The sequence below is a fragment of the Panthera tigris genome, chromosome D4 (assembly GCF_018350195.1).
Source record: "Panthera tigris isolate Pti1 chromosome D4, P.tigris_Pti1_mat1.1, whole genome shotgun sequence".
Lineage (NCBI taxonomy): Eukaryota > Metazoa > Chordata > Mammalia > Carnivora > Felidae > Panthera > Panthera tigris.
Window position 1 is genome coordinate 18180407 of NC_056672.1, and position 26998 is coordinate 18207404.

Sequence of the window (26998 nt, forward strand, 5' to 3'; positions counted from 1 at the left end):
TTTAACTCTTTTTTTCATGTTTATTTTTGACAGAGAGAGACAGACAGAGCATGGGGGGGGGGTGCGGGGCGCAGAGAGAGGGAGACACAGAATCTGAAACAGGTTCCAGGCTCTGAGCTGTCAGCACAGAGCCCAACGCGGGGCTCGAACCCATGAGCTGTGAGATCATGACCTCAGCCGAAGTCGGATGCTCAACCGACTGAGCCACCCAGGCGCCCCAACCTTAGGATATTTTTAAGTTTCGAGAATTAATATAACAAAGCATGTTTCTAATAACAAGGCTCAGCTCTCCCTTATTCTGAAAGACTGACCTCCTAACCCCCTCAGCATCTTCGTATGTTTAGTATCTTTGGCACTTGTAAATATCAAAGGAAGTCAAGCTCAATTCTATCAGTCCTTCAAATGATATTTTCCGACCCCACGGACACAATTATTAAAGAAAATTTTATAGCAGTGGAGGCCAGTTTAATGTTTTTTGACAGTGAGATTCACAAGTGTTTCATAAGTAAAACCACAACGTGGGCAAAAAATCTTCCAGGAATATTTGGTTATCAGCTACAGAATAAAACAGGCAAATGGCAGGAGAGTTCTTCAAGGGCTGGGTAAGGTAAGAGCCCTGGAGTCATGAAAATGGCTGGCTACAAAGACATGTAAATAAATGGAAGGGTAGGTTACCAGGCTTGGCTTTGCATGTGTCAGCCTCATCTAGTGAAAGACCCCCTCTTATTCACTGTCAATATATTATGGAAAAGCAGCATGGCCCAAAAGTCATGGACAACAGCTCCGGGTTCGAATGCTGGCTCTGACATTTACCAGCTATCTGACCTCAGGTAAGTTGTTAAGCTATCTGTGCCTCCGTGTTCTCATCCTAAAATGGGGCAAACATGATTCCTACCCATACAGTGGACATTCCCGGGGCTGAGGGTTAAAATACTTAACATATATAAATGCTTAATATTTATAAAATACTTAATATTTATAAAGCACCTAGCGCAAATGCTGGCACATGGTAAGCACTACGAAAGGGTTCATTAAGTGAATCACTCACCAAACATCTTGAAACACTGTTGCTTTCAAAACTCCAACTGTGTTTAGAACACATACACTTGGTTCAAAATGCAAGAGACCCACAAACATGCAGCTTTCAGGCATTTACTTTGTAAGCTGGAACTTTAATGTCGTCCTCTCTCTTACACAGTCTGTTATCTATATCTGCAGGTTTATAAAACAAAGCTCTTCAGATGGCTTTCTGTGTTTTCAACGTTTCACGTTGTTGTTTGTTTAAAACAGGGCCCGGATATACATCTTATATTTGAAAATCAAAGAGGGCTTTAAAAGTCAACTTACATTAAAATTCTGTCCTTTGAATTTAAGACCTAAATGTAGGGTTGTGGTTGGTAAACTGGTTCTTTCAACAAAACATTGTCAGCTGAATACAAGGAAACGATGTCAGCAAGTGACAGCTTTAATTACCAGCTTTTTCAGCCACCGCCACTTTGCTTAGCACTTTTGCTATTTATAAAAATAAAAGGTTCAGATGTGGTGTGGCACGGAGCTCCACGACAACGGGGAGGTACAGGGGGAGAGAGGGAGGGACCAGCTCACGCCCCAGCTGTCTTCTGTGGGATTTGAGTCAAGGCGTGACTCTTACAACGTGGGCATCTCTCAGCAGGAACAGGGCTGGGGCGGCTGGGGGAGGCTGGGGTGGGCAGAGTAGCTGGGGATCAGTCTCTGACACGGTAGCAAAGAACATGAACTCAAGCCCTTTCACCTTCCATTTGTGTATTTCTACTTACATAGTCAAACACCCAGATAACTACAGCAATGCGAGAACACAGTACCAATGCAATATAAAATCGCTATTTACACATCAGGAACTACAGTACAAGTAGTTTGGCCAGTTTTTTTTTTTTTAACTTGAGGAAATAAAGCCTTATCCTTTGTGAAGGCAGGGTCTGAATCTGTGCTCGTCATGGTAGGAGTCCCGGGGCCTCAGTGATCATTGATTGAATTACTCAACTAATTTGATGAATTTCCTAATTACGTTCTCTTACAAATGATGCTGCTGGAATTAGCACGGCCGTAGGCATCAGGGCATCATTCCATTGTGCTGTTTCCCTTTTTGACGGTAATAGTTTTCATAATGGAGTAGCTGTGGCCAGGATACTCTCACTCTGAATTTCAAATATTATAAACGCCACCCTGTAAAGCAGAAACTGTGGAATGCCATTTTATAAAGCAAGTGCTTTGTGTTTGTATATTTCTTAACCCGATTTTACTGAGCAAGAGAAGGAACGACATGACATTGAGATTCCTATCAGGAATGTCGGTGTTTGAGCCACCAACTTTTACTTTTCTTCCTTTTTATTCTTCTCCCATCACCCCCAGGTCATCCCTCCCTCCTTCCTGCTTTACTGGACGTATAGCAACAAACCTAATAAAGTCCCTGCCTCTGCAGAGCAGACTATGCAACCCGATAGTTAAATGATAGGTTTTAATTACTGACACGGAAAATAAAATAAGAAGAGGGGTTGGGGCGCCTGGGTGGCTCAGTTGATGAAGCATCCGACTTCGGCTTAGGTCATGATCTCACCGTCCGTGGGTTCGAGCCCCGCATCGGGCTCTGTGCTGACAGCTCAGAGCCTGGAGCCTGCTTCGGATTCTGTGTCTGCCTTTCTCTCTGCCCCTCCCCTGCTCACGCTCTCTTTCTCTCTCTCAAAAATAAATAAACATTAAAAAAAAATTTTTTTAAATAAGTAGAGGGATAGAAAGTGACTGGGTGTGGGGGGGTGGGGTGGGTGGGTGTGGGAGGCGCCTTTGATTATAGAGGTCAAGGAAGGTCTCTGATGGCAACTGATTAAGATCTGAATAAAGAGAAGAACCCGGCTATGGAAGGGACTTCAAGGAAGAACATTCCAGATAGTGGGCGCTTGTACAAAGAAACTAGTAAGCTCTAATTTCTCTGCTTCTGCAAACCCAGCCCTAATTTTCTTATAACGCAGCATGTAATGGTGTTCTCACAACCCCAGTGCCTAGCACAAGGCCTGCTGAGAACAAGCATTTAACAAAGTAGCAATGGCTGTGTACAACCTCTGTGAACCATCCTGTGCTATCACGCTCTAAACTGTCGATCACAGCCGCCTATGACCTGAGATGCAAAGAGAAGATTCTAGAAACCACAGAAAGGAGCCACCAGCAACCAAATGGGACATCTGTTCCTCGTGCCACTTAAATAATCTTTCATTTCTCATGTAACTTTGGCCTTGACAACTTGGCAACTTACCGTGCCCAGTGTACTCAAAAGAATCTGCTTCATCGGGGGTATCAAGTTCATCCACATTGATATCGATTTCATCTGGGCTGTCCAGGTTATCATCAGAGAGAATAGACCCTTCACTTTGTTGGTCCAGAGAAAGATTGATATTTGGGGCAGTGAGTTTGATCCTGCGAGGAGGAGTGTCGTTAAGATCCAGAGAATTGGGAGGTTCTAAAGAGGAAAAAAAATAGCAACATCAAGTACTAGACTGTATACGCGGCTGCCAACAGTGGGTGGGCCCCAATGAAAAACATTTTTAAGGCCCTTAAGCAAAGGCACACCTGCTAAAAATCCTTATATGCCATTGACATCCCTTTCTTGACCAGTGGGCCTCAGGACTGGGCTTATCCCAGCCACATCAGCCCTGGTCACATAAACATAAAAAGTGGGAGCCAGTTTTCAGAACTATCCTGTTTAGGTGGAAGAACCTGACACTGACATAACGTTGAACTGAATTTTTATGATGCATAAGAAAAACAGCTAAGCTTACATAGATCTCATAATGGTTCATGCAGACATCACTCCTATGGAATGAAGGCTATGAACTTTACTTATTCATCTATTATGTTCATAGTTACTCCTCAAATACTTCTCTTCAGTTCCTGACAACTCTGGGTATGATCTGTAGTCATCTTGGTATACCTCTCAATTCTAGAATTCTAACTCGGCTCTTGTCCTAAGGGAGGTGACACTGTTTCTTTTTCATTAAATTTTTTCCTCTGTATAGACCATCACCCAAACTGTGTTCCATGTAATGTTTTTATGTATTATACTTGAAGAAAGCTTCTATTGGCCGATAAGTTTGAAAAACACTGGGTTTCTGTATTATAGGAATTCTCCGAGCAGTGTTCTCCAAAAGAATGTTTTGTGATGAGGGGTTCCATGTAGCTATTGAGCACCTGCAATGAATCCAGTGCAACTGAAGAACTGAACTTTCCACATTTATCTTAAGTTTTCATTAATTTAAATAGCCACATGTAGCTAACTGCTACCATATAGGACAACCATAGCCTTAATGCCTGTGTTATTCAAAGTGCATTGTGAACCTTCAAGAGCGGTGTAGACATACGGTGGCTATTAGGCTTATTTGACCATAGACGGAATATTTAAAAATCATTATGTCCCATGACTAGTATCTTGAAAAATGCCCTATTAAATACTTGGACAGAAAAAAAAAAAAATGACTTGCTTTTTTCTTGTTCCATTCTAGGCTTGGCCGATAACATCAGGGTTCAGGATCTTTTTTTTTTTTTTTTTTTAATTTTTTTTTTTTTAACGTTTTTTATTTATTTTTGGGACAGAGAGAGACAGAGCATGAACGGGGGAGGGGCAGAGAGAGAGGGAGACACAGAATCAGAAACAGGCTCCAGGCTCCGAGCCATCAGCCCAGAGCCTGACGCGGGGCTCGAACTCACAGACCGCGAGATCGTGACCTGGCTGAAGTCGGATGCTTAACCAACTGCGCCACCCAGGCGCCCCAGGGCTCAGGATCTTGGTACGATCCTGGAGCTGGTACGGTGCAAAGGGTGACCTCAGTACGAAGCGTGAGTAGGAGGCAACTGGAAATTTAAAATTCTCTTTGGATATGCCGTGAGCTATACACCTGTGGTGTGTAAGGGCTTTTTGTTTGTCTGTTTCAGCATTCAGGATACCGAGCTTTCTTGACATCACATTTTCAATTGTACACATTCTGACAGTCAAGTACAAATATGGTGAGCCTCGGTGCGAGCTAGGATTTGGTATGATGATATAGGGTAGCTACTTATCCCAGGAACTGAAAACACTGGCAGTTCCAGCTGTGGCCCAGGAGGGAAAAGGCGGCCCCCACGAGGCAGCATCGGTATTCACGTCAACCCTGAAATTAACCAAATCGAGCCTACCACCCTCCTCGCACATTTTTTTTTTTTCTCTCTCTCTCTCCCTTCACTTTTATCACGGAAATCACAAGTTGGATGCCTAGGGAATGGTTCTCTCACTGAATATGGCAGTGTTGGGATACAGAACACCCCTGAAGGAAATGAAGAAATGCTCCTCTCACCCGGCCTCATGTCTGCAGCACTGGGACTCAGCATTCCGTCCTCCAGGGGGACGTCCATGCCTACATCCTCTGACAGCAGTCTGAAAAAGAGCAAAGCAGAGTGTGTAAACAATCGTATGGGATTTATCTTTCTCTGAAAGGACAGCCCAGAGATCCCAGGATGACATTTTCACCTCCCTTGGAATAACCTCCAAGGTATGTGCGCCAGGGCTAGTGTAAGTGGCCCCATTGAGAATTAAGACTTTCTGCGACTAAGACCCATGGAGGACTAAGACCCATGGAGACCAGTTTTATTCTGTGCACATAGTAAGCCATTTCTCCTACCAACTCGTGTAAGTAAGCACACACCACAGGAGGAAAAAAAACAAAATCAGAAACAGGAAAAGCAAATAACTAATAAAATATACTTCAGGTGGGCGTTTCATACTTCCTCAACAACAGAGGCAACATCCGTGCTTTGGAGTCAAGACAGGCCCGACTTTGTACAGCTCTCTTCCTGTGTGTAAATCTGAGCATATTAAATTGCTGTTGGGCAGAGAAAGCATACTCCGCTGCTCTCTCTTTATCAGGACATTAGGGATATAACCCCTACCTCGTTGAGTTGCTGAAAAGTTAAGCAATCAATGTGAAGTGCCTAACGTTCCTGCGAAGGTACCAACTGATGTTATTTCCTATCCTTCTTTGAATATTTAAAGATTCACCGTGAATTACATGTTGGTGAAGGCAGTTCTGGTAATGAGCTATTATCTCTTCTCTCTAAATGGTATTGAGGCCAGGACTGCTTATATGTAAGCCCAGGGTAGGAGAATAGGAAAATGCTGGAGAAAATTGTGACAAATGCATATGCTCTCATAGGACTACTGTTCATAGTGAATCCCCTTTGACTTATTTTTACCTCCTGTCCCTTGTTCAGTATATCCCCATTGGTCGTGATAATATGTTTTTCTTCTTATTTTTTTTTTAATTTTTTTATGTTTATTTGTTTTTGAAAAAAGGAGACACACTGTGAGTGGGGGAGGAACGGAGAGAGAGTAAGACACAGAATCCGAAGCAGGCTCCAGGCTCGGAGCTGTCAGCACAGAGCCCACCGCAGGACTCGAACTCACGAGCTGTGAGATCATGACCTGAGCCAAAGTCAGACGCTCAACCGACTGAGCCACCCAGGTGCCCCAATACATTGTTCTTCTTGATGCCTTCCATGTAACTTCACTCATCTGGGGTTAGTCCTTGTGATAGAGACATTAATCTAAATTTAAGCGTGTAAACCTTTGTGTTAGCATTCTAAATTTAATCCCTCCCTGTTACTGACACTTTTCTCCACTTGAATCTGTGTCTACTAAATTTGGAATCTGCTTACCTGGATGATTAACTTCTCCAGGACCCAAGTCAAACTTCTTCTTGTCAGTAAAGCACCATGATAAAAACAAAATTCTACGTCTCTAATGATTACTGTACTTGCTTCATTTATTCAAAAGTATGTAGTGAATATCGACTATGTGCTGAGGATACAGAGGAACAGAACAGATGAGCCTCATTCCTGCGGAGATGGGACGATGGGGTGAAAATAGTGACTATCACCAATAATTCAGTGCTGCTCTCTGAGACAAGTGAATGTCCATGCGTTTGCCCATCAACCCCAAAGAGCCCTTCAAAGACACAATGTCGGGGAGTTTCTATCTCCATACGCTTGCTGAGGCTTCTCTCCTGTGTCTTCTCCAAAACGAATTCCTGCACCCTGGCAGAAAGACAGTGAGCAAGAGGTTGGTGTGGGAGTCAAAGGCAATAATATGTTGGCAGGAACAAGGAAAATAGTGTCAAACAGAGACACCGTACTGGGTGGCCGCAAACCAACTGTCCAGCAATAGAGGGGGCGGGGGGGTGAGCAAAGAGAAGGCCTGTGCCAGACCCCAGGTTTGAAAGTCCTGGGACCCAGCGGGATGGTTTTCCATGATGGTGGAGCTTTTCAGATTTCCTTACCACGATCCCCTGTTATGTGAAGTAATCTGTATGTGTTCTCCTTGACATGCACCCTGTAGTATCTGTAAATTGCTATTTAAGAGCAATTGGATTCCAATCTCAGTTCTATCACTCACTGTGTGTCATATGACAAATTATCTAATCTTTCTGTTCCTCTATTTCGACACCAATAAAAGAGGGAGAAGGCACGATGCCAAAAAAGTAACCCGAAAAGGGAAAAAACGTGATCCGTTATTATTGTTGTTCTTTCTATCATCTATTTTGACTGCCTTCTCTATTGGCCTGGAAGCTTCATGGGACAGGAACCACGTCTGTCTCTACTGTTATGTCTCCAGCACTTGGTAGAAGTCAATACCCGATAAATATGCGTTGAATTACTGAGCTTGAAATTACCTAAATGCACATGTACGTTATTTCCTCTAGTCTTCTATGAGTCAATCTTAAAAAAAAAAAAAAAAAAAAAAAAAGACATCATAGCTGTACCTATTTCATAGAGCACACAAAGGTGCACATAAGGGTGCTTGGCCTTAGCCCAAAAATAAATATGAGGGCTTTAAAATAGGTAAATAGTATCAGTCTCAAATTTTTGTAGGTTTTATTTGCGGCAACATGGATGAGAACGGAGGGTATCGTGCTAAGTGAAATCAGCCAGAGAAAGACAAATACCAGATGATCTCACTTATCTTAAAAATCAGCCCACCAACCAACCAACCAAACAAAACCAACAAAAAACACAAACAGACCCACAAATACACAGAACACCCTGGTGATTGCCAGAGGGGAGGGAATGGGGGATGGGCAAAACGCGTGAAGGGGAGTGGGAGACACAGGCTTCCGGTTATGGAAAGAGTAAGTCACGGGGATGAAAGGTACAGCACAGGGAATATAACGGTGTTGTAACAGTGACCGATGGCAGCTACACTTGTGAGCACAGCACAACATACACAGGTGTCAAATCACTATGCTGTGCACCTGAAATGAATGGAACACTGTGTGTCAACTATGCTTCAATAAATAAAATAGTTTTGTAGGTTTTCTTAATGTTTGTAAGTTATGGGAAACATCCAGGGAATAACTTTAAGAGTCCCAGATCTGAAGGTATAGTTCTGGATTTTAATTCTCCATTAGTATTGACAAACTGATAGGCCCTGAGAAAATTGTCCAACCACCTTTGTGATTTTAAATCGAGATTATAATAAATACCTAATATCCCAGGGACTATGGAGAATAAATATAATACACATATGAGTACTCTGTAAATTAGCATTGACTAAGTTTAATGTATTACATTCCCTCATTTTAGACATAATATTTGTGATTTAATTGAAGTATGTGCCATTGTTGGACAAAATACAATTAAGGTTGGGTATTAACCCAGGCGAGAGAAAATTTCAGTATGACATAAATCTCCATAGACTCCATTAGTGCTCTGAACTCACTGACGTTAGTGAATAGAGCCTTTGTCTCTCAATACTTTTTGGCAACACAGAGCAGGGATCCTGTTAAGAAGGTGCTAGAAGGCCAGCAGTAGCATGCAGAGGGGGAAGGGAAAACTGAAGGTTGTAGTCAGGGGTGATCAGAAAAGAGGGACTCTCAGACCATGGCTATTACAGAAGGCCATAGGGTCATTTTAGGAAACCATGGGGACAGAGAAGGAAAGTTGAACCAAAATAGCCTAGAGGCAAAAACCTGAAAGAAACACTAGTTGTGTTCATTGTAAATACTTCAACCACATTCATGCCTTGGATCTGTAAATATTTATAGAAATGACGTGGCCAACCAGAGTAGCTGGCAGTTGAGCAAGACAGACTTAAGATCAATAGTGGATGCCTCTCGGGATCTATTGGGTAACAAATCTGTTCAGCGTGAAGGTAAATATTTTTCCTCATCCATCCATAGCCATACTCAATTTGGGGTATTCTGTCTACAGAATGGAGTTACCAAAGAGGCTGAGGGAATTGTAAAATACAAGTGGGACTCTACTATGGCCGACCTCTCAAACAGATGCTCAGCTCCACGTCTCCATCTAGAGGATGGATCCAAGACTGTTTGTTTGCTGGATGGTTTTCTACTCGTTACTGCTCTCCACCAAATATTTCTGGCTCTTGGCCTTCTGGGCACATGGTAAAATTGGACTTTCCTGCTCTCCTTTGAAATTAGGGTGGTCAGGTGATTTGCTCCGACAAAGGGAATGAGACCAGAAGTGGTAGGTGTCAGTTCTGGGCAGAAGAATTAGGTAGGAGCCAGTGCATAGGTATCATGGGCTGCTTCCCTTCTTGGTGGTTGAGCTGGGACTCTGTCAGGTTGTGGCCAAGTGGCTATGAGGAGCAGAGGCCCCCACTAAAGCTCACGGACTATGTAAAGAAGAAAGGAATTTTTGTTGTGGTTTGGCCGAAGATGTTGAGTTTCTTTGTTACCACATCCTAATCCAGCCCATTCTGACTAGTACAGCTGGCCTTTATTATTCATTTTGAAGGGAGTATCTGACTCTCACTCTGCCCTAATTCGGGAATTCCATTTCCCACCTTCTCAACCTAGGCTCATGTGGACGATATACATCTTGTCTGGGTTACTCACACACAAAAGAATATTTTTAATGTTCAGAAGGGCATCAAATGCTTTCAGCTATTTTTTAAACTCGAGTATTTCTATATCATCTTGATGGTTTTTCCATCTAGCGCCTGTTAATTTGCTTAACGCTTTTCTTTAAATTGACTTATGTTAGTTGAGTAAATTTATTTTGAAAGGAAGGTTTGTATCAGGTATATATGGAAACTTAGTGTCACTTGCCTAAAATTGTCACATAAGTGAAATATAATAAAAACAAAATGATGCTATTAAATTCAAGGTAGAAACCCCAAGGCTTTCACTCAAGACTTTCACTCTGTTAAAAAAAAAAAAAAAGACTAGTGTCTGGAAAAGTATAGCCCTGTATCATTATAAATACAAAGAAATGCTGTATAAGATAAAGCAGCAAAAAAGTAATTATACATTTCCAAACTTGAAAGAAACCAAGGGAAATCCCCAGGTGACAGAAACAGAGTTACTCCAGAAAGCTGATGGGAAAGTAGCCCACAGGATTTTGGACTGGACACAGGCTTTAGGGCTCCCCAGGAGAAGTGACCTCCAGGTGCTGGAAGAAAGGCCTAGATCAGAACTTCTAAAGAAAGCGGTGGACCTTAAAGAACGGCCCCCTTACTGAAAAGGGGATGAGAGGAAACTCTAGTCTCTGGCCTTGGAAAGCAAGTCTGCCTGGAATCTTGGATGGAAAATGAGAAGCAATCTGTAAGAATTAGGCATGCACTTGTATGCCGAGCATGTTTCAATTTATATTACCCGGATGATGTAGGTAACCCAAGTCAAGAGATTAAAATTAAATCTCATCTCTCTGAAAGATGAGCTCACACCAAAAAAACCCCAAAGCCAAAAAACTCAAACTACAAACTACACAAGGGAAAAAACACTATGAGGGATTGCCATCAGATGCTGTAGACAGAGGAACTGGCAATAAAAGTCCCCCTGCTGAAAAGGAACAATATGAAAGAGATTGTAGCGATTAAGGAATAATTTTTCAACCTTTCTTGTATGAAAGCACTGAGATCTGAGGCTGTCGGGCTTAGCTGGTAGTGTCACTTACCCTGACTAGCCAGGCTGCTTCAAAAAGGAACTTCTAAAAATAATAATGCAGAAAAGGGGCGCCTGGGTAGCTCAGTCAGTTAAGCGTCCAACTTCAGCTTGGGTCATGATCTCACGGTCTGCGGGTTTGAGCCCCATGTCGGGCTCTGTGCTGACAGCTCGGAGCCTGGAGTCTGCTTCCGATTCTGTGTCTCCCTCTCTCTCTGTCCCTCCCCCTCTTGTGCTCTCTGTCCTCAAAAATAAACATTAAAAATATATACAATGAGGCAGAAGGGTTGACAATAAAGTGACATAAAAACTGTCAGAAAAATATTAACCACAGGAAAGCAAACATCACACTACTGATATCAAACAAGATACATTTTAGGCAGAAAAGCATTATTAAACTTTACGAAAGTTATTATTTCACAGTAAAAGAAATAACTCTTCAGAAGATATAATAATCCAGAACCTATATGCTTTCAACAACAGCCCCAAAATAAAACAAACATTGAATGTAAGTTATAAGAAAATTAATTTTGTGTGGGAATATTTCAATAGACTTCTCAAGAATTTATAAATCAATCTGAAAAAAAGGCATAAAGATATAGATTTGAATATAATAATATAGCTTGATCTAATAGATCTGTACTCAATAAAAGTACACAATTTTTTTTTCAAACTTATAAAAACTGACTATATAGAATGTCTCACAAAATACCAGAAGTCAAAATCACATGTGCCATAATCTCTGACTTCAGGGACATACATCTAGAAATCAATCATGAAAAGACAATTTGGAAACCGAAAAACCCATTTGTAAATAACCGACAACAAAGCTCCATGAAACAAAAGTTGTGAAGGCAGCTAAGGAAACTCCTAGAAGAAAACAAATCGTTTTGAATTCGGATATTAGAAAATCAAACGGACTGAATTCCCGGAGTTCAACTCAACCCAGGAAGCCAAAAAAGAACCGCGCTCTCATGTGATTCGATGCTATTTGTGTTAAATCTGTGTACCACCTCTCACGATCATGAATACCAACTCAGGGGGACAGTGACATAAGTGATTCTCCAGTTTGAGAGTGGATTCCACATGCATTGGTTGATTTTGTAATTCTGGGACTTCATAAAGCAGCTAGTATGCAGTCGCATGGCACTAGGCAGTCATCTAGTGAATGACCGCAAACACAAAACTTTTGGACACAGTGAAACGCACTTCTTAGACCAGGTACAGAGGTAAGCCCATTCTACATTTTACATCCTTTCAGCATGACTGAATCTGGAAGGACTTAACTGTTGCTGTAGGATTAGCCTTGCCTGAGATCAGGTTCTTTTTAATAGGAAAGGAGCAGGGAACCAAGATTTGTCACACACACACACACACACACACACACACACACACACACACACATCTAGCATTTCTAGATGGTAATGTTTCCTGACGGGCATAAACACCCAGAAGTACGCAGCAACCCTTTTGGAGTATAATCATTCTTGTAAGATTGGCCACTAAAAAATATAGGCCCATAGAGGTAGGACAGCAGATTAAGACCTTAATTGTTCTTTAGAAAAATATCATATGGTTATATTTGGCTATTTTTGGGGAAATGATTACATAAAGAGAAAGTTCCTTTACGTCAGAGTTTCTAAAAAAATTCTCCCGGTTTCCTTCTGGTCAAGTAAGATATACCAGACTGTTCAAGTGGCTTCCTCTAGAAACGGCGAGACAGGGAAAAAAGAAAAATCAAACAAAACTTTTCATGAGGTGCTTGCCTTCCTTTGTTAAGTAGGTAAATTAGCCCTTTAAAGCCCACAGGTTGGAGGACTGCCGTTTCAGGATTCTTGTCTGATAAAGTAGGCTGCACAATTTAAGGTAAGAATGGGTGCCATGTTGTGAACCCCAGGGCACTTACCAAATTACTCAAGTGGGAGGCAAGCCAGAGAGGCTGCCCTGGGTTTCACACTCCGCTTAATCACGCTGATCCCAAGGAAAGGAAGGGAGCTTAGGTCCCACAACAGGAAACTGGGTTTCAACCATAAAATGAGGCTCTTGGCAACAATTAGCTGCTCAGCTGAGCTTCCTTACCCTAGAACAGATAAGCGCTGTGGCCCCTAGGGGCCAGCTAGGGGAGGCAGATAAGAAAGGGGTGATGACAGGGAAAGCGGATGACAAAGTGAAAGACACAAACATTGGGCCCTCGCCCAGATACCAACTTCTCTAGAGATTCTGCAGAAACCCACAAGCCGTGCCATCATTTCTCGGGTCCTCAGAGGAGAGGAACACAATGCAGTCTCCTTACCCAGGGTCAGATTCTAAAAGTCTGCAGGTGGCAAAGGTGACTTGTGGTCCAAATGGCCCTTGGATAAGGTTCTTGAGCTGTTCCCTAAATTATAACGTATGTGGTTGAAATCCTCTGTGTATAAAATCCTTTACAATAAATCTTAGGAACACTAAAGTTGAGGAACACCGAGCAGGAAAAGAAGACCATCCTATCGCTTCCCGCCATTTGCTTTTAGCGATAATGAAATCCTTTGCAACCATTTGCATTTAGTAACAATGGAACCGTTGGCCGGGAGTGGAGATGCGTGGAGAATTCCACCTCCTGCCTGGGAAGCTTATGCCCTTGTCTCTTCGTGTGTTTTCAAAGACCTTGATACAGATCAGTCATTTGTGTGTTGTTGAGACGATGAAATTAAGCGACATCATCTCACCCTGAGGACGGGAATGTAGTTGTTCATGAAGGGACTCTCCGTCCACAGCCTGAATGACTCCCAGGCGTCTCCAACTCCACAGGCGCAAAACTGTATCCAGCATCTTCCTCCCCACAGATGAGCCACATCCTATAGTCTCCGGGGTGGTTTTAAAAAACGTCCACAAATTCTTTGACGCTCCTTGCAAAAGTGGAAGCCTAATTCCCCTTCCCTTAAGGTTGGATCGGGTTTAGTGACTTGCTTCTAAAGAACAGAATGAAGCAGGAGGGACAGCGTGTGATGTCTGAGAGTAGGTCCTAAAAAGCAGCGTGGCTTCCTCTCTGCTCTTTCTCGGGTCCTTCACTGGGAGAGGTCTGCTGCTGTGTTGTAAGGCCACTCGAGCCGCCCTAGGGAGATATCCATTGGATATCCATTGGATATCCATTGAACTAGAACTGAGGCTTCTAGGTCAAATCCAGGAAGGAACTGAGGTCACCTGCCAATAGCCATGTGAGTGACCCACTTGGAAAAAGTTCCTCCAGCCCCCATCGAGCCTTCGAATGACCGTAGCCCCAGCTGATGCCTTGGCAGCAACTTCCGGAATCCGAACCCCCTAGTTGATCACACTCTTGAATTTCTGACACACAGACACCGTGAAAGAATAATATCTGTTGTGTGATACTTGTGATAGATTTGTTATTTATATGTATATAATATATAATGTTATTGATATTTATAATGTACTTGTGATATGTAATATTTGTTGTGTTGCTAAATGTTGAGATACTTTATCATCCAGTAAAAGCAAGCTGCCACATCCCACGTCCCAGTGAATGTCTCTAGCTATTACCTGAGCACGCAAACCTCCAAACCAACACTCGTTCTTACTTCCCCTTCTTTTCTAACCATTTCTTCCCAATCCAGGTGACCATCCAGTCCCTTGGCTTCGCCTCACCTCTCCTGTCCATTCTCACCGCTAATGCCACTTATGCCAATGGGTAAACGCTCAAGTCCATTGCTTCCTTGCGGAAACCCGTTTCCCCTTTTCTCTTTCTGATTTTCCTCCCCACGCCCTCCAGATCACTGACTGAATATCTGTCTCAATCTCACCTTCTTGTTTAAATCCCTTCAGTGCTCCCCACTGCCTGAAGGGAAAGGTCTCGAGGCTTTCCTGGTCTGTCCCCCCGCCCCATGCCAAATCAGAGCCTCCTTTCTTATTGCCCACTCCCTACTTGGTCCTGCTAATCTTGCTCATCTTGTTACTCCCCTTGGACATCTCAGGTACTGATCTCACCCCCAATGCACACAGATGGGTCAGGGGCCATAGTTTCCTGTGCTCACTTCACATTGGATAGTTTTCATACTTTTTACAATCACCTGTTCATAACTTGTCTACTCCCCCAGCCCGCCATGCCTCCCCACTCCTATCCCTCCCTCCACATAGGCAAAAGACTTCATGTGGTGCTTAGCACAGAGCCTAGCACGTAGGGGAGAAGGAGAAATAACTACTGAATAAGCGCCTTTAGATGTGAAGGCTCCCTGCTTTTCTGGTGAAATGTTCCTCCCAATATCTCACGACGTATCAGAACTTGGTCATCAAAATTCTCTACTGACAAATTACTTTTGTTAACAAATTAAGTTTCTTTAAAACATAATTTAGAAAAGTTAGTTGAGCCTTACAGAAATGATATTATAAAGAAGCAATTGCTCTAAACATAATTAGGTAAAAATCACCTGGTAGCGTTTACTGAGCCCTCTACCTCAACAATAAAACTCCTGGATTGAGCATCCAACTCTTGATTTGGCTCAGGTCATGATCCCAGGGTTGTGGGATCGAGCCCTCCATTAGGTTCTGCTGAGCAAGGAGCCTGCTTGGGATTTTCTTCCTCTTTCTCCCTCTCTCTCCCTGCCTCTCTCTCTCTCTGTCTCTCTCTTTCTCTCCCTCCCTCTCCCCCTCTGCCCCTCTCCTCACTCACATGCTCCCTTTCTCTCTCTAAAAAAAAAAAAAAAAAATTAAAAAAAAAAACTTAAAAGCTCCTTCCTGATATTAGGAGCATGTGAGTGTGGGCGTGGCTAAGCAAGGGAGAGGTTCTCACCAAGGGTGGGGAGAAGATACGGACAACTGTTGGTCTTTAGAATTGAAGCCGGTCTTCAGTTGCTGGAGACGACGGCTTCTGCAGATGACCAAGTGACGGCATTTGGCCCAGGCTCCTACAATCCTGCCCACCCCCCCACCTCACCAGCTCAACACTACCTGGAATTTATCCTTTGTGGAGACCTCTCTGCCCTCCCCTTGCCTGAGGAGATACGCTCACGAGGGTTCTTCTCCCCCACAGCACAACGCAATGGCTTCCCTGACTTAATTTTACTTCCTTTCCCTCAGACGTTCAAGGGGGTACACACTCAGGGGCGCCTGGGTGGCTCAGTCGGTTGAGCGTCCGACTTCGGCTCAGGTCATGGTCTCACAGTCCGTGAGTTCGAGCCCCGCGTCGGGCTCTGTGCTGACAGTTCGGAGCCTGGAGCCTGCTTCCGGATTCTGTGCCTCCCTCTCTCTCTCTGCCCCTCCCCTGCTCATGCTCTCTCTCTCTCTGTCTCAAAAAAAAAAAAAAAAAAAATTAAAAAAAAAAAGAGGGGACACACTCAGACGCCAGAAATATGAACAGGAGCCTCCATAGATACTCTTCCAATGCAAAGATGCTCAAGCAATTATATTTGCTGACCCGCAGGGTGTGGTAGAGGCTTTGAGACATGTTAGGTTCTGAAGGCCACACAGTCGCTGGGGAGACTAGGCAACACTGCGGTAGCACAAAAGCAGCCATAAAGAAAATGTAAACGAAGGGGTGCGGCTGTGCTCCAATAAACCTTTAGGTACAAGATTGGGTAGCAAGCAGACTGGACTTGACCTTGGAGGCTATAGTTGGCGTGAAAACAACCTGGATAAAATTTCCGTTCTCAAAGTCGGGTACGTATGCTTCTAAAAATTGTGAAGCTTTAATGTTTTCTGCAAGCAGCACCCCCAGCTAGGGTTGCGTGAGTATAAAGAGTTTAACCGGAGGTACAGTTTGGAGCTTTATGCGTCAAAATGGTAACTGCAGGTGGCTTCTGACCAGCCATTCCAATTATAAGAGTGTATGATATATGTAAAAAGATGTTTACCGTAATAAAAGAACCCGGGGTTTTTTGGAGGGGTATGAATTTGATGGTGATACAAATACAAAACAGCTGAACGTTCCCGCTTCCTTTTAGCTTGTCACTTTCAGTTGTTAAAATCCAATTCAGCTTAGAACTGCTAATTTCTCATCTCAAAATCCAATCTCCTTCCCTTCACTCTCCTAGTGGTACCGCCCAAAGCTGGGCCTCAGGGAGCTCAGGATAGGAAGGGCTCTTCCCTCCCTCCTTCTACTTAGACAGCTTAGACCCAGGGAAGGGGCTGGGTAGGTGGGAGGGTGCGGTGGGGGCTGGGAGACGCTGGGGTGTATTTCCACTCCCACGCCTCTCCCCAGCCCAGTTTCTGGGAAGCGGCTCAGTTCTCTCTAGCCCCCGGCCTCTGCTCCCTTGCTTGAGCTCTTTGAGGTCCCATGGGGACTCCCCAGTGCCGTCTCCTCTGGTACCGGAGACCTGGCTTGACCACGGCTTCACTCCGTCCTCAGCTCCTGACACGGCCTCTGGTTGGGGCCTTCTCACCTTGGGTGGCATATTAGTCTGCCGGGAAGGCTGCCCTAACAAAGACTACGGCCTGGGTGCCTTAAACAACAGATTTCTCACAATTCTGGAAACTAGAAGTCCAAGAGCAAGGTGTCGGCAGGGTTAGTTCCTTCTGAGGTCTCTCTCCTTTGCTTGGAGATGGCCACTTTCTCCCTGTGTCCTCTCGTATTCTTCACCTTAATGTGTGTCTGTATCCTAATCTCCACTTCTTATTAAAAGCATCGATCAGGGGCGCCTGGGTGGCTCGGTCGGTTGAGCGTCCGACTTCGGCTCAGGTCATGATCTCACCGTCCGTGAGTTCGAGCCCCGCGTCAGGCTCTGTGCTGACCGCTCAGAGCCTGGAGCCTGTTTCGGATTCTGTGTCTCCTCTCTCTCTCTGCCCCTCCCCTGTTCATGCTCTGTCTCTCTCTGTCTCAAAAATAAATAAACGTTTAAAAAAAAAAAAAAAAAGCATCGATCATATCAGACTAGGGTCCCATTTTTAATGACCTCATTTCAACTTAAATATCTCTTTAAAGACCACCATCTCCAAATGGGAGATGCTAGGGATTAGGCTTTAATATATGAATTTGTGTGTAGGGGGAGTGGGTGGAGACACAATCCGGCGCATAACAGGTGGGGTGCTCTAAAAATGACTCAAGTCCACTGTGATCTGTGGGGTCACTGTATGCACAGGAATCCTGTACCGCCCTACCCCGTCACACTGTGGTAGCTCAGGCCAGCCCCTGCCACTTTCCTCAGGACACACACACACAAGTCCACTGCCTACGTAGACCGCCAGCTGGGCGTGGGATGAACACCATGGAAGGTATTCTGAATCTTTACCCATGACCCCCTTGGAGCAACCCTCACTTGGCTTTGGAGGGGCAGAAAAAGACTCGCCCCACTATTCCTAACCAGCAAAGACTCTTGAAAATTCCTTCACTCTCCTTTCCCCTAATCTTCTGCTCACATAGGCTAGGGTGATGGTTGAGTTTGGCAACAAGTGGCTCATCTTTCAGGAGGCCTTGGGAGAAGCATCCAACCCAACTGTCGAGAGCGTCTTGCCGTCTCTTTCACTGTCATATGGGCTACTTTGCACCACTGTGCCCTTAGCCTTGGACCCAACTTGTCCGTTCACTGACTAAAGGAAATTTTCTACTTAAGTGATTTTTTTTTTTACAAAAAATAAAAGCTTTTTTATAAGGGATAGCTTAGATGCCCATTAATAGAAGAGTGATTGAACAGGGCACGAAATTCATTAGGATATATCAATGCAAAAAAAAAAAATGTAAATGCATTGACACGAAATGGCATCTCAGATATATTTAATAAAGAAATGAAATCTCAACATGGCACGTTTAGAATAATATTTGTATAGTTATGCACACTGATACATATGTTTAGGCACAGCCAAATTCTAGAAGGAATAGACATAAGCTATTAATAGCAGTTATCCATATGGAGTTAGGTATGGGAAAAAGGGGCCTTTTGCTTTTTATTCATTTACTTTTCTGTGTTGTTTCCATTTTTAAAACATCAGCATGTGTGGCATTCTAAAACAAAGAGGTAACGTAAGAATAATTAGATTCTGTAAGAGTTTCTGGAAATCTTCTCTTGGGCAAAGTCAAGTTAACGCTAGAAAAATTAAGTGCTCACTAAGTAGTACTTTCAGCTGTTTATCAGTAGCAATACGACGCTGTCACGTCCCCCAGACATAGTACCAGGGATCTCAACGTCTCCCAAAATAAAGTGTAGGAAGCCGTAGGCATACACAGAAACATGGAATGTCAGCATCACCGAAGAAAGGTGGAGAAGCCCAGCCTCCGATCAGCCCACCATGACAGGCGGCCCCCTCTGGCCACACGTCTATCATATCCGTTCCTCCTCACAAGTATCTCTGGAGGTCTGGGCCGTGCAAGTGGTAGGGACATCAAAATAAAAGACGCCCAGCCACTGCCTGCTTCTCGCGGCAACTGCTGATTCATCTTTTGCAGTGTTTTCTCTTCAGTTTATCTGATTCTACCCATCTTTTACAGTCAGTATCTGAACTCTGTCTTTTGATAGTTTCCCTGTTCCCGTGGTCTAGTCTTGGCCTTGGGCTCCTGACTGTTTCTGTGTTTATTTCCGTAGGTGTGTGGGTTTTTGTGTTTTAGTCTTGCATCTTGTGTCTTTAAAAAACAAAAAAAGGGGCGCCTGGGTGGCTTGGTGGGTTAAGCGTCTGACTTCGGCTCAGGTCATGATCTCACAGTCTGTGAGTTCAAGCCCCGCGTCAGGCTCTGTGCTGACCGCTCAGAGCCTGGAGCCTGTTTCAGATTTTGTGTCTCCCTCTCTCTCTGCCCCTCCCCTGTTCATGCTCTGGCTCTCTCTGTCTCAAAAATAAATAAACGTTAAAAAAAAAAAATTAAAAAAAAAAATCTCCCCCTATTTTTGGTTCTGAAAATTCCACGACTTCATGTATTTTCTTTTCCTTAAAGAAAAAGAAAAAACTTGATTCGCGTAGCATTTTTCCGCCTCCGAAAGTTTTCGTACTTTTGAAATCAACATCGTCTTTGGGTAGCGTCCCTTTAAGTCATTGTTATTTGTCTCTGGTTCTCAAATGAAGAAACTGAGGCGGAGAAGAGAAATATTTCCTTCTGGATGGGCTGACTGTCAGCTTCTAAAGAGCCAGCTGGTACTGTGTTCCCCATAAAATCCCAGGGGTGCTGAGGGCACCACTCACAGCCTGCCCCCAGCGAGTATTTGTTGAATAAAATACCTGATGGATGTTCCAGTATCCTGTACCTTTGGTAACACCATCCCATTTTTATTTTCTGGGTTTCCTTCCCGATGGCTCAGTTTTTCCTTGCTTTCCTCTAGCATAAGGCTCCTTCATTTTTTCATTCCCGCCCAGTGACTGGCTGCGAATTAAAATAGAGTCACCCCTCCGACCCCAGTGACCCCAGGCAGCAGGCTATGGCAAGATACAGGCAGATTTCTGGAATCCATTCCTGCAGTCAGCTCCCCATGAGTTCAGGCCTGAGACCGACAGGGACACACGCAGAAATGGACACACAGATGGGGCGCCTGGGTGATTCAGTCGGTTGGGCGTCTGACTTCCGCTCAGGTCATGATCTCAGGGTTTGTGAGCTGGAGACCCGCATTAGGCTCTGTGCTGACAGTTCAGAGCCTGGAGCCTACTTCTGATTCTGCGTCTCCCTCTCTCTCTGCCCCTCCCCTGCTCGTGCCCTGCCTCTCTCTCTCTCTCTCTCTCAAAAATAAATGAACGTTTAAAAAAAAAAAAAGGAAAAGAAATGGACACACAGGAAGGAATTGTACCTGAGTGTTCCAAACTGTCCCAGTGGCGAAAGAGACAGAAGGGAAGCTTCCTGTCATTTTTTTAAGCCACCATATCCCAAAGCCTGTGCCAAAGAAGAGGTTCCACAGATCTATACAAAAGGGCTTTGTGCCAGGTTAAGATTGGGAAACACCATGTATCATACCCTCCTTTTGAAATTGTATGACACATGTGAACCTGTCATAGACTCTGAGATGTCCCAGAGAAAATAAATCTGATTTTTGTGTACCTCACAAAGGTAAACCAAGGAAACTTTCTTTCCTTTTTTCTGTTTTTTAAATTTTCTCTCTCTCTCTCTCTCTCTCTCTCAACACGTTAATGCCGAACAAAATTTTCCAAGCACGGCTCTGAAACTTAGCCCAGCGCGATATGTGAGCCTCTCCACACATCTTGGACTGTATCTACCCAGAGCCCAGCAAATGCAGCCTGAACTGCTCTGTCGTAGTGATTCTTCTCCCACCATAGCAGCTGAGTCAGACAGCCTGTGTTTGGATCCAGGCTCTGACCTTTTGAAAAGTGGGACCTTCATATATATGTGTGAAACATTACTCAGCCATCAAAAAATGACACCCTGCCAGTTGTAACAACACAGATGGAGGTAGGGAGTATAACGCTAAGTGAAACAAGCTGATGAGAGAAAGACATATACCTTTGATTTCATTCATGTGAAATCTGAGAAACAAAACAAAAAACAAAGAAAAAGAGACAAACAAAAAACCAGACTCTTAAATACAGAGAACAAACCAGTGCGGTTGCCACAGGGGAGGTGGCTGGGGGGAAGGGTGAGATAGATAAAGGGGGTTTGTGATGATCACTGAGTCATGTATGGAATTGTCAAGTCATTACATAGTTCATCTGAAACTAACAAACGATGTATGTTAATTATACTTTAATATAAAAAAAGTGTGACCTTAGGGGTGCCTGGGTGGCTCAGTCGGTTAAGCATCCAGCTTCAGCACAGGTCATGATCTCATGGTTCATGGGTTCGAGCCCCACGTCGGGCTCTGTGTGGACAGCTTGGAGCCTGGAGCCTGCTTTGGATTGTGTCTCCTCTCTCTCTCTCTCTGCCCCTCCCCCACTTGCACTCTGTCTCTCTCTCTCTCAAAAACGTTAAAAAAAAAAAAGTGTGACCTTAGGGAAGTTACAGAATTCCTGTGTGCCTCAGTTTCCTCGTCTGTAAACAGGGTAGGTAACACTACTTACATAGGGAATTGTCAGGATTAAATGAGTTGATTTAGGTAAGGATAGAGAACACTGCTTGACATGTTCACATGTCACAGTTTATGCTACAGAAGGTTAGATATTGCTGTTATTACTTCGGTAATTTTGCTAAAAGTTATAATAGAAAAGTGGTTTTCAAAAGCAGGTGCCTTGGATTCCAAGATTTTTTTTTTTTGAATAAATAGAGAAATCTATCCTAAAATTCATATGGAATCTCAAGGGACCTCAAATAGCCAAAACAATCTTGAAGTAGAAGACTGAAGTTGGAGGTCTCACACTCTCTGATTTCAAAAGTTATCACAAAGCTACAGTGATCAGAACAGTACAATGCCAACATAAGGACAGAAATATAAACCAATGGAACAGATCAGAGAATCCAGAAATAAACCCATGCCTATACAGTCAAATAATTTTTAAAAATTTTACTTTTACGTAATCTCTACACCCAACGTGGGGCTCAAACTCACAACCCTGAGATCAGGGTTGCCCTAATGATTGAGCCAGCCAGGCACCTGTGGTCAAATGTTGTTTTCTTTTTTTTAATTTTTTTTTTAACGTTTATTTACTTTCAAGACAGAGAGAGACAGAGCATGAATGGGGGAGGGTCAGAGAGAGAGAGGGAGACACAGAATCTGAAACAGGCTCCAGGCTCTGAGCTGTCAGCACAGAGCCCGACGCAGGGCTCAAGCTCACGAACCACGAGATCATGACCTGAGCCGAAGTCGGACGCTTAACCGACTGAGCCACCCAGGCGTCCCTGGTCAAATGGTTTTTGATAGGAATAACAAGACCACACAATAGGGAAAGGGCAGTCTCTTCAACAAATGGTGCGGAGAAAACTAGATATCCACAAGCAAAAGAATGAAGGTGGACCCCTACCATATACCATATACAAAAATTAACTCAAAAGGGATTAAGGACCTAAGTGTAAGACCTAAAACTGTAAAACTCCCAGAAGAAAACATAGGGGGGGGAAGTTTCATGACAGTGGATTTGGCAACAATTTCTGGGATATGATACCAAAAGCACAGGCAATAAAAGCAAAACTAGATACATGGGACTATATCAAACTGGAGAAGGAGCTGGCTACATACTCACTCCAGGGCAGCTCCAGAATCCCTAATCCCCATCCCTGCCTCCACTTCTCTTTTCCTCTTTCCTCCATCTTGCCAAGGGTTAGGGCGTAACAGATCCGGGTTAGCTGGCCTCTTGGCAATGGGAAAATTCCAGATCACATCTAAGGTGTCCGAAGATTCTGAACTCCCTTGTGTCCTCAATTCAAAGCTGGAAAGAACTTCCTTCATGCCTCCACCCTCAACCTCATTCTCCTGCAAGGAATTTCTCTGTAGACTTTCAGACCAGTTTAAGAAAAACCAATGCTCAGGGGCGCCTGCGTGGCTTAGTCGGTTAAGCCTCTGACTCTTGATTTCAGCTCAGATCATGACCTCATGGTCTGTGACTTCGAGCCCCATGTCAGGCTCTGCACTGAGCGCTAAGTATAGAGCCTGCCTGGGATTCTCTCTCTCTGCTCCTCCTCCACTAGTTCTCTCTCTCTCTCTCTCTCTTAAAATAAAGAAATAAAACTTTAAAAAAACCCAGAATGACCAAAACTAGGGAGGCAACCTATCACAGTGGGGCCAAAGGTATCAACCCCATTTCGTCATCCACAAATTGGGTTTGTTAGGGGAGATAATGTAAGGTTTCAAAGAGATAATGAGTAAAATGTTTGGCAAAAGTTATATTATTTACTATGACTTGTGTTATGTTATAATATTTAGTATTACTCTTACAGTATTTAATTGTCATGATAATTAAATATCAATATAAATAAAGGTATTGCCATAAATATAAGTTAAACACGCAAATAATAATATAGTACGATTATTCGGGGCTAAACTAGGCCTCCCATATTCACTGTGAGTCACCAAGATGGTCATGAAACCCCTGACGTGACCTTTAGACTCAGCACAGGAGTATGGCAAATGACGCATGGGGGCCAGTCGCCAATCACGGAATCAACAGGAATTTTCAGCACATCCACTCTCACATTTCTAAGGTAACTGTTACGGGCTGGATTTTGTCCTCTAAAATTCATGTTAGGAAATTCTAATCCCCAGTACCTCAGAATGGAGTATATTTGGAAATAGATACTTTAAAGAGGTAATGAAGTTCAAATGGAGTCATTTGGGTGGGCCCTGAGCCCATACGACTGGTGTCCTTACAAGAAGAGAGGAGAGTAGGACACACGCGTGGAAGGAAGACCATGTGAAGACACAAGGAGAAAGCAGCCATCTCCAAGCCAAGGACAAGGGCCTCAGAAGAAACCAACCCCACCGATATCCTGATCTTGGACTTCCAGACTCTAGAATCGGGAAAAAATTAATTTTTGTTGTTTAAGCCAGCCAGTTGATGATGCTTTGTTACGGCAGCTCAAGCAAACGAGTATAGTGTCTGCTCTTTTCCACTAGTACACCTAGCTCCAAGAAAGGCCTTCTACTGTTTCTAGGAGGGGCAAAGAGGGAAGCCCAAGTCAGGCCCCTTGAGACTGAGACAAGGAATCCATCACCTTCACTTACACACGTCCCACTGCATAGTATAATTACATCCCATGAAGCTAATTTACGGGACTTGATTAATTTCATACTCTCCCGAGAGACGTATTTGGGTATCGTACAGCTATGCCAGCTTTCCAGAGAGCTCGGGTTCATTCAGCTACCTCTTTTACATTGCCATGTCTTCATCGTGACAGGTAGACGGATATTTAGGGAGAAAAGGTGCTTCTGCTTTTGAATAATTCTTCACGGAATTATAGCGTTACAGCAGATTCCAAAACTCTGTCTGGTATATCACTCGCATTTCCTAGTTACCATGCCAGCGAATAACAGTTAGGACTGGGAAATAAAAGTAATAGCCTGAGACCAGTCACCTTCCCCATCAAGCTAGTTAGAAACAAGCCTTGAGCTTATAAACTGGTAAGAACGTGGAAAATTTGGTGACGGCCATTTATGTCAAACCCAGTCTCAGGCCTTATATCAAGGGCATGATCTTTGATCAGCCCTGAATTTAGTCTAAGGCACAAAGAAAACTTTCCTATGGGGTTTTGCTCCATCCCAAGCTTTCTTTCAGTTATCAATACTAGCCTTCCCCTGGATCAAAAATCTTCAGCTCTCCCATCATCTCCATCTTACCTGCCCTCCTAACCTCCCTCTTGCACAGCTTCTCTCTTGAGATCACATTAGGTTGGTTTCACTCCTCTTTTATTTTAGGAAGAGCTATTTCTGGAACTTCCAGTTCATCAACCTTGCCTGGGTATTTCTGGGAGTTGGCTGTAGAAAAATGAATTTGCTGAGAAACATTTTTATTCCTCTTTGAATAAAAGGTTCTCTTGCTTCACGGGCATTGGTGGCTTTCGAAATGGAGCTTCCGTGCTGGGTTCAGACAGCACTAAATCCTGGTATAGAAAGCCTGTGTTCCTTTGTGAATTTTTGGACTAAAAGAGATGTTGAAAGATCTCTGTCCACAGGCAGAACTGCACCTAAACATTCCAATTATCCACCTGAGGTTTCCAAACCAGCTTCCCGTGAGCTTTGACGGATGTAGCTTCTACGGTACTCAGTTCGTTTACCAGGTTACTCTTTAAAGTAGGAGTTCAACAAACATTTCAGTCCCAGAACCATACGGAAAGCATGAAACTAGTCTGGGGGAGGGCATATTACAAAAAGAACGGTTCAGACACACATTTTGCCTTTCCAGAATTGAGAATCTAAGAGGATAAAGAAGGAAACACACATACGGGTTCACATAAAACAGCACAAGTGGAGTGAAATGGCATGCGAGGTAATGATGGAATTTCAGAGGCAGGAGTAGTTCCTCCAACTGAGGGCATAGAACCTAGAAGTCCCCAGACAAGAGATTGTGTTCGGGCTGCACCTGGTGAACGGGTGGGGTTGGGAGGGGGCTAGATTACATCTGAGCTCTCCTGTTCCCTTTCTCTCCCCTTTATCCTCAACCCTCAACCCATAATTAGGATTTATTCTGTTCTTCCTTTCTGTGGGTCAGAATCTTCTCGGAGCCTGTCCGGGACACTGTTTGGCCTGATCTCCTGCCTTCAAATGGGGGGGGGGGGGTTCTCTTTCCTCTCCTTGTGAGATTAGAGTTGGCCACAGCCCAGCAGGGAGGAAAACTAGAGGAAAATGTCACCATCCTCTTCCCATCCCACCCCAGCAGGTACACCTCAGTAGACACAGAGGCTTGCAGCCTGTGCTCTTGGTAACGGTGGCTAAGTGTAGTCATAGAAACCATTGGCCAGCATGGGACCATGACCTCATGCTGACTCATCAGACGTGGCTCCAGCTCTCCACGAGAGCCTCCACCAAAGCTGGCTCTGTCTCGCTCAGATGGAGACGCTCATGGTTTTTCTTCACCTTGCTTCTGTGAACTTCTGTCAAGTGCAGCGACGCTGCAGACCCTCGGTCACGGGGAATGAAATGATCACCCGTCACAGGATGTGCCCGCCCTTCTCCAGGCACCTCCCCAGTAGACTCTCACCTCCCTCAGTTTTCAAGCCCTCTACCTCTCTGCCGCATGGGCCCTTCTGGGATCCCCTCCCTTCTTTCCGCGCTTGCCACCGTTCTAGCCTCTCCTGTGTCTCAGGTGGACAACCCCCTCCCTCACACCCTTGCTTCCCGTCTCTCCTACACCCAGTGCCACACCAGTGCCGCGCCAATACCAATCACCACAGCGGGCTCAGGAAACACTGGCTTCCCACTGCCAATACCTGGGACACAGATCGCTTTGTTTCACCCTCGGGGGTTCTCCACCATTTAGACGGATCCCCCCCCTCCGCCCACCGAGGGTCCACAAAGGCTCCACCTTGCAGACCAAAAGGGCTCCCAGGTTCCCAAGTCTGGCTGGACGGCTCTCCTGCCTCTAGAGTTCGATTTGTCTTCCCTTCTGCTGAAGCGCTCCTTCTCCCAACTATTGAATCCGCTTTATCTGTGTACTTGCTGTGTCCCGTACCTGCTCCTTTACAACAAAGGAGGAGAGAGGCTCTTCCAGCTTTAAGGGCTCCACAGTTACACTTCTTACGGAACTGACTTCACTCTGCCCTTTGCAAG

The 26998-nt window shown here is 44.2% G+C and overlaps 1 protein-coding gene across 4 annotated transcripts in view; it reads right to left on the reverse strand.

Annotated features, from left to right (window-relative positions):
- PRUNE2 (prune homolog 2 with BCH domain) overlaps positions 1-26998 on the reverse strand; it is a 278459-nt gene that overhangs the window by 35033 nt on the left and 216428 nt on the right. For all 4 annotated transcript variants that reach the window (XM_015535442.2, XM_042963395.1, XM_042963394.1 and 1 more), the window contains exons 10-11: positions 5355-5434; positions 3284-3487 (exon numbers count right to left, since the gene is read on the reverse strand). In XM_015535442.2, the coding sequence (XP_015390928.2) occupies positions 3284-3487; positions 5355-5434 (284 nt within the window). The remainder of the gene's footprint in view (positions 1-3283; positions 3488-5354; positions 5435-26998) is intronic.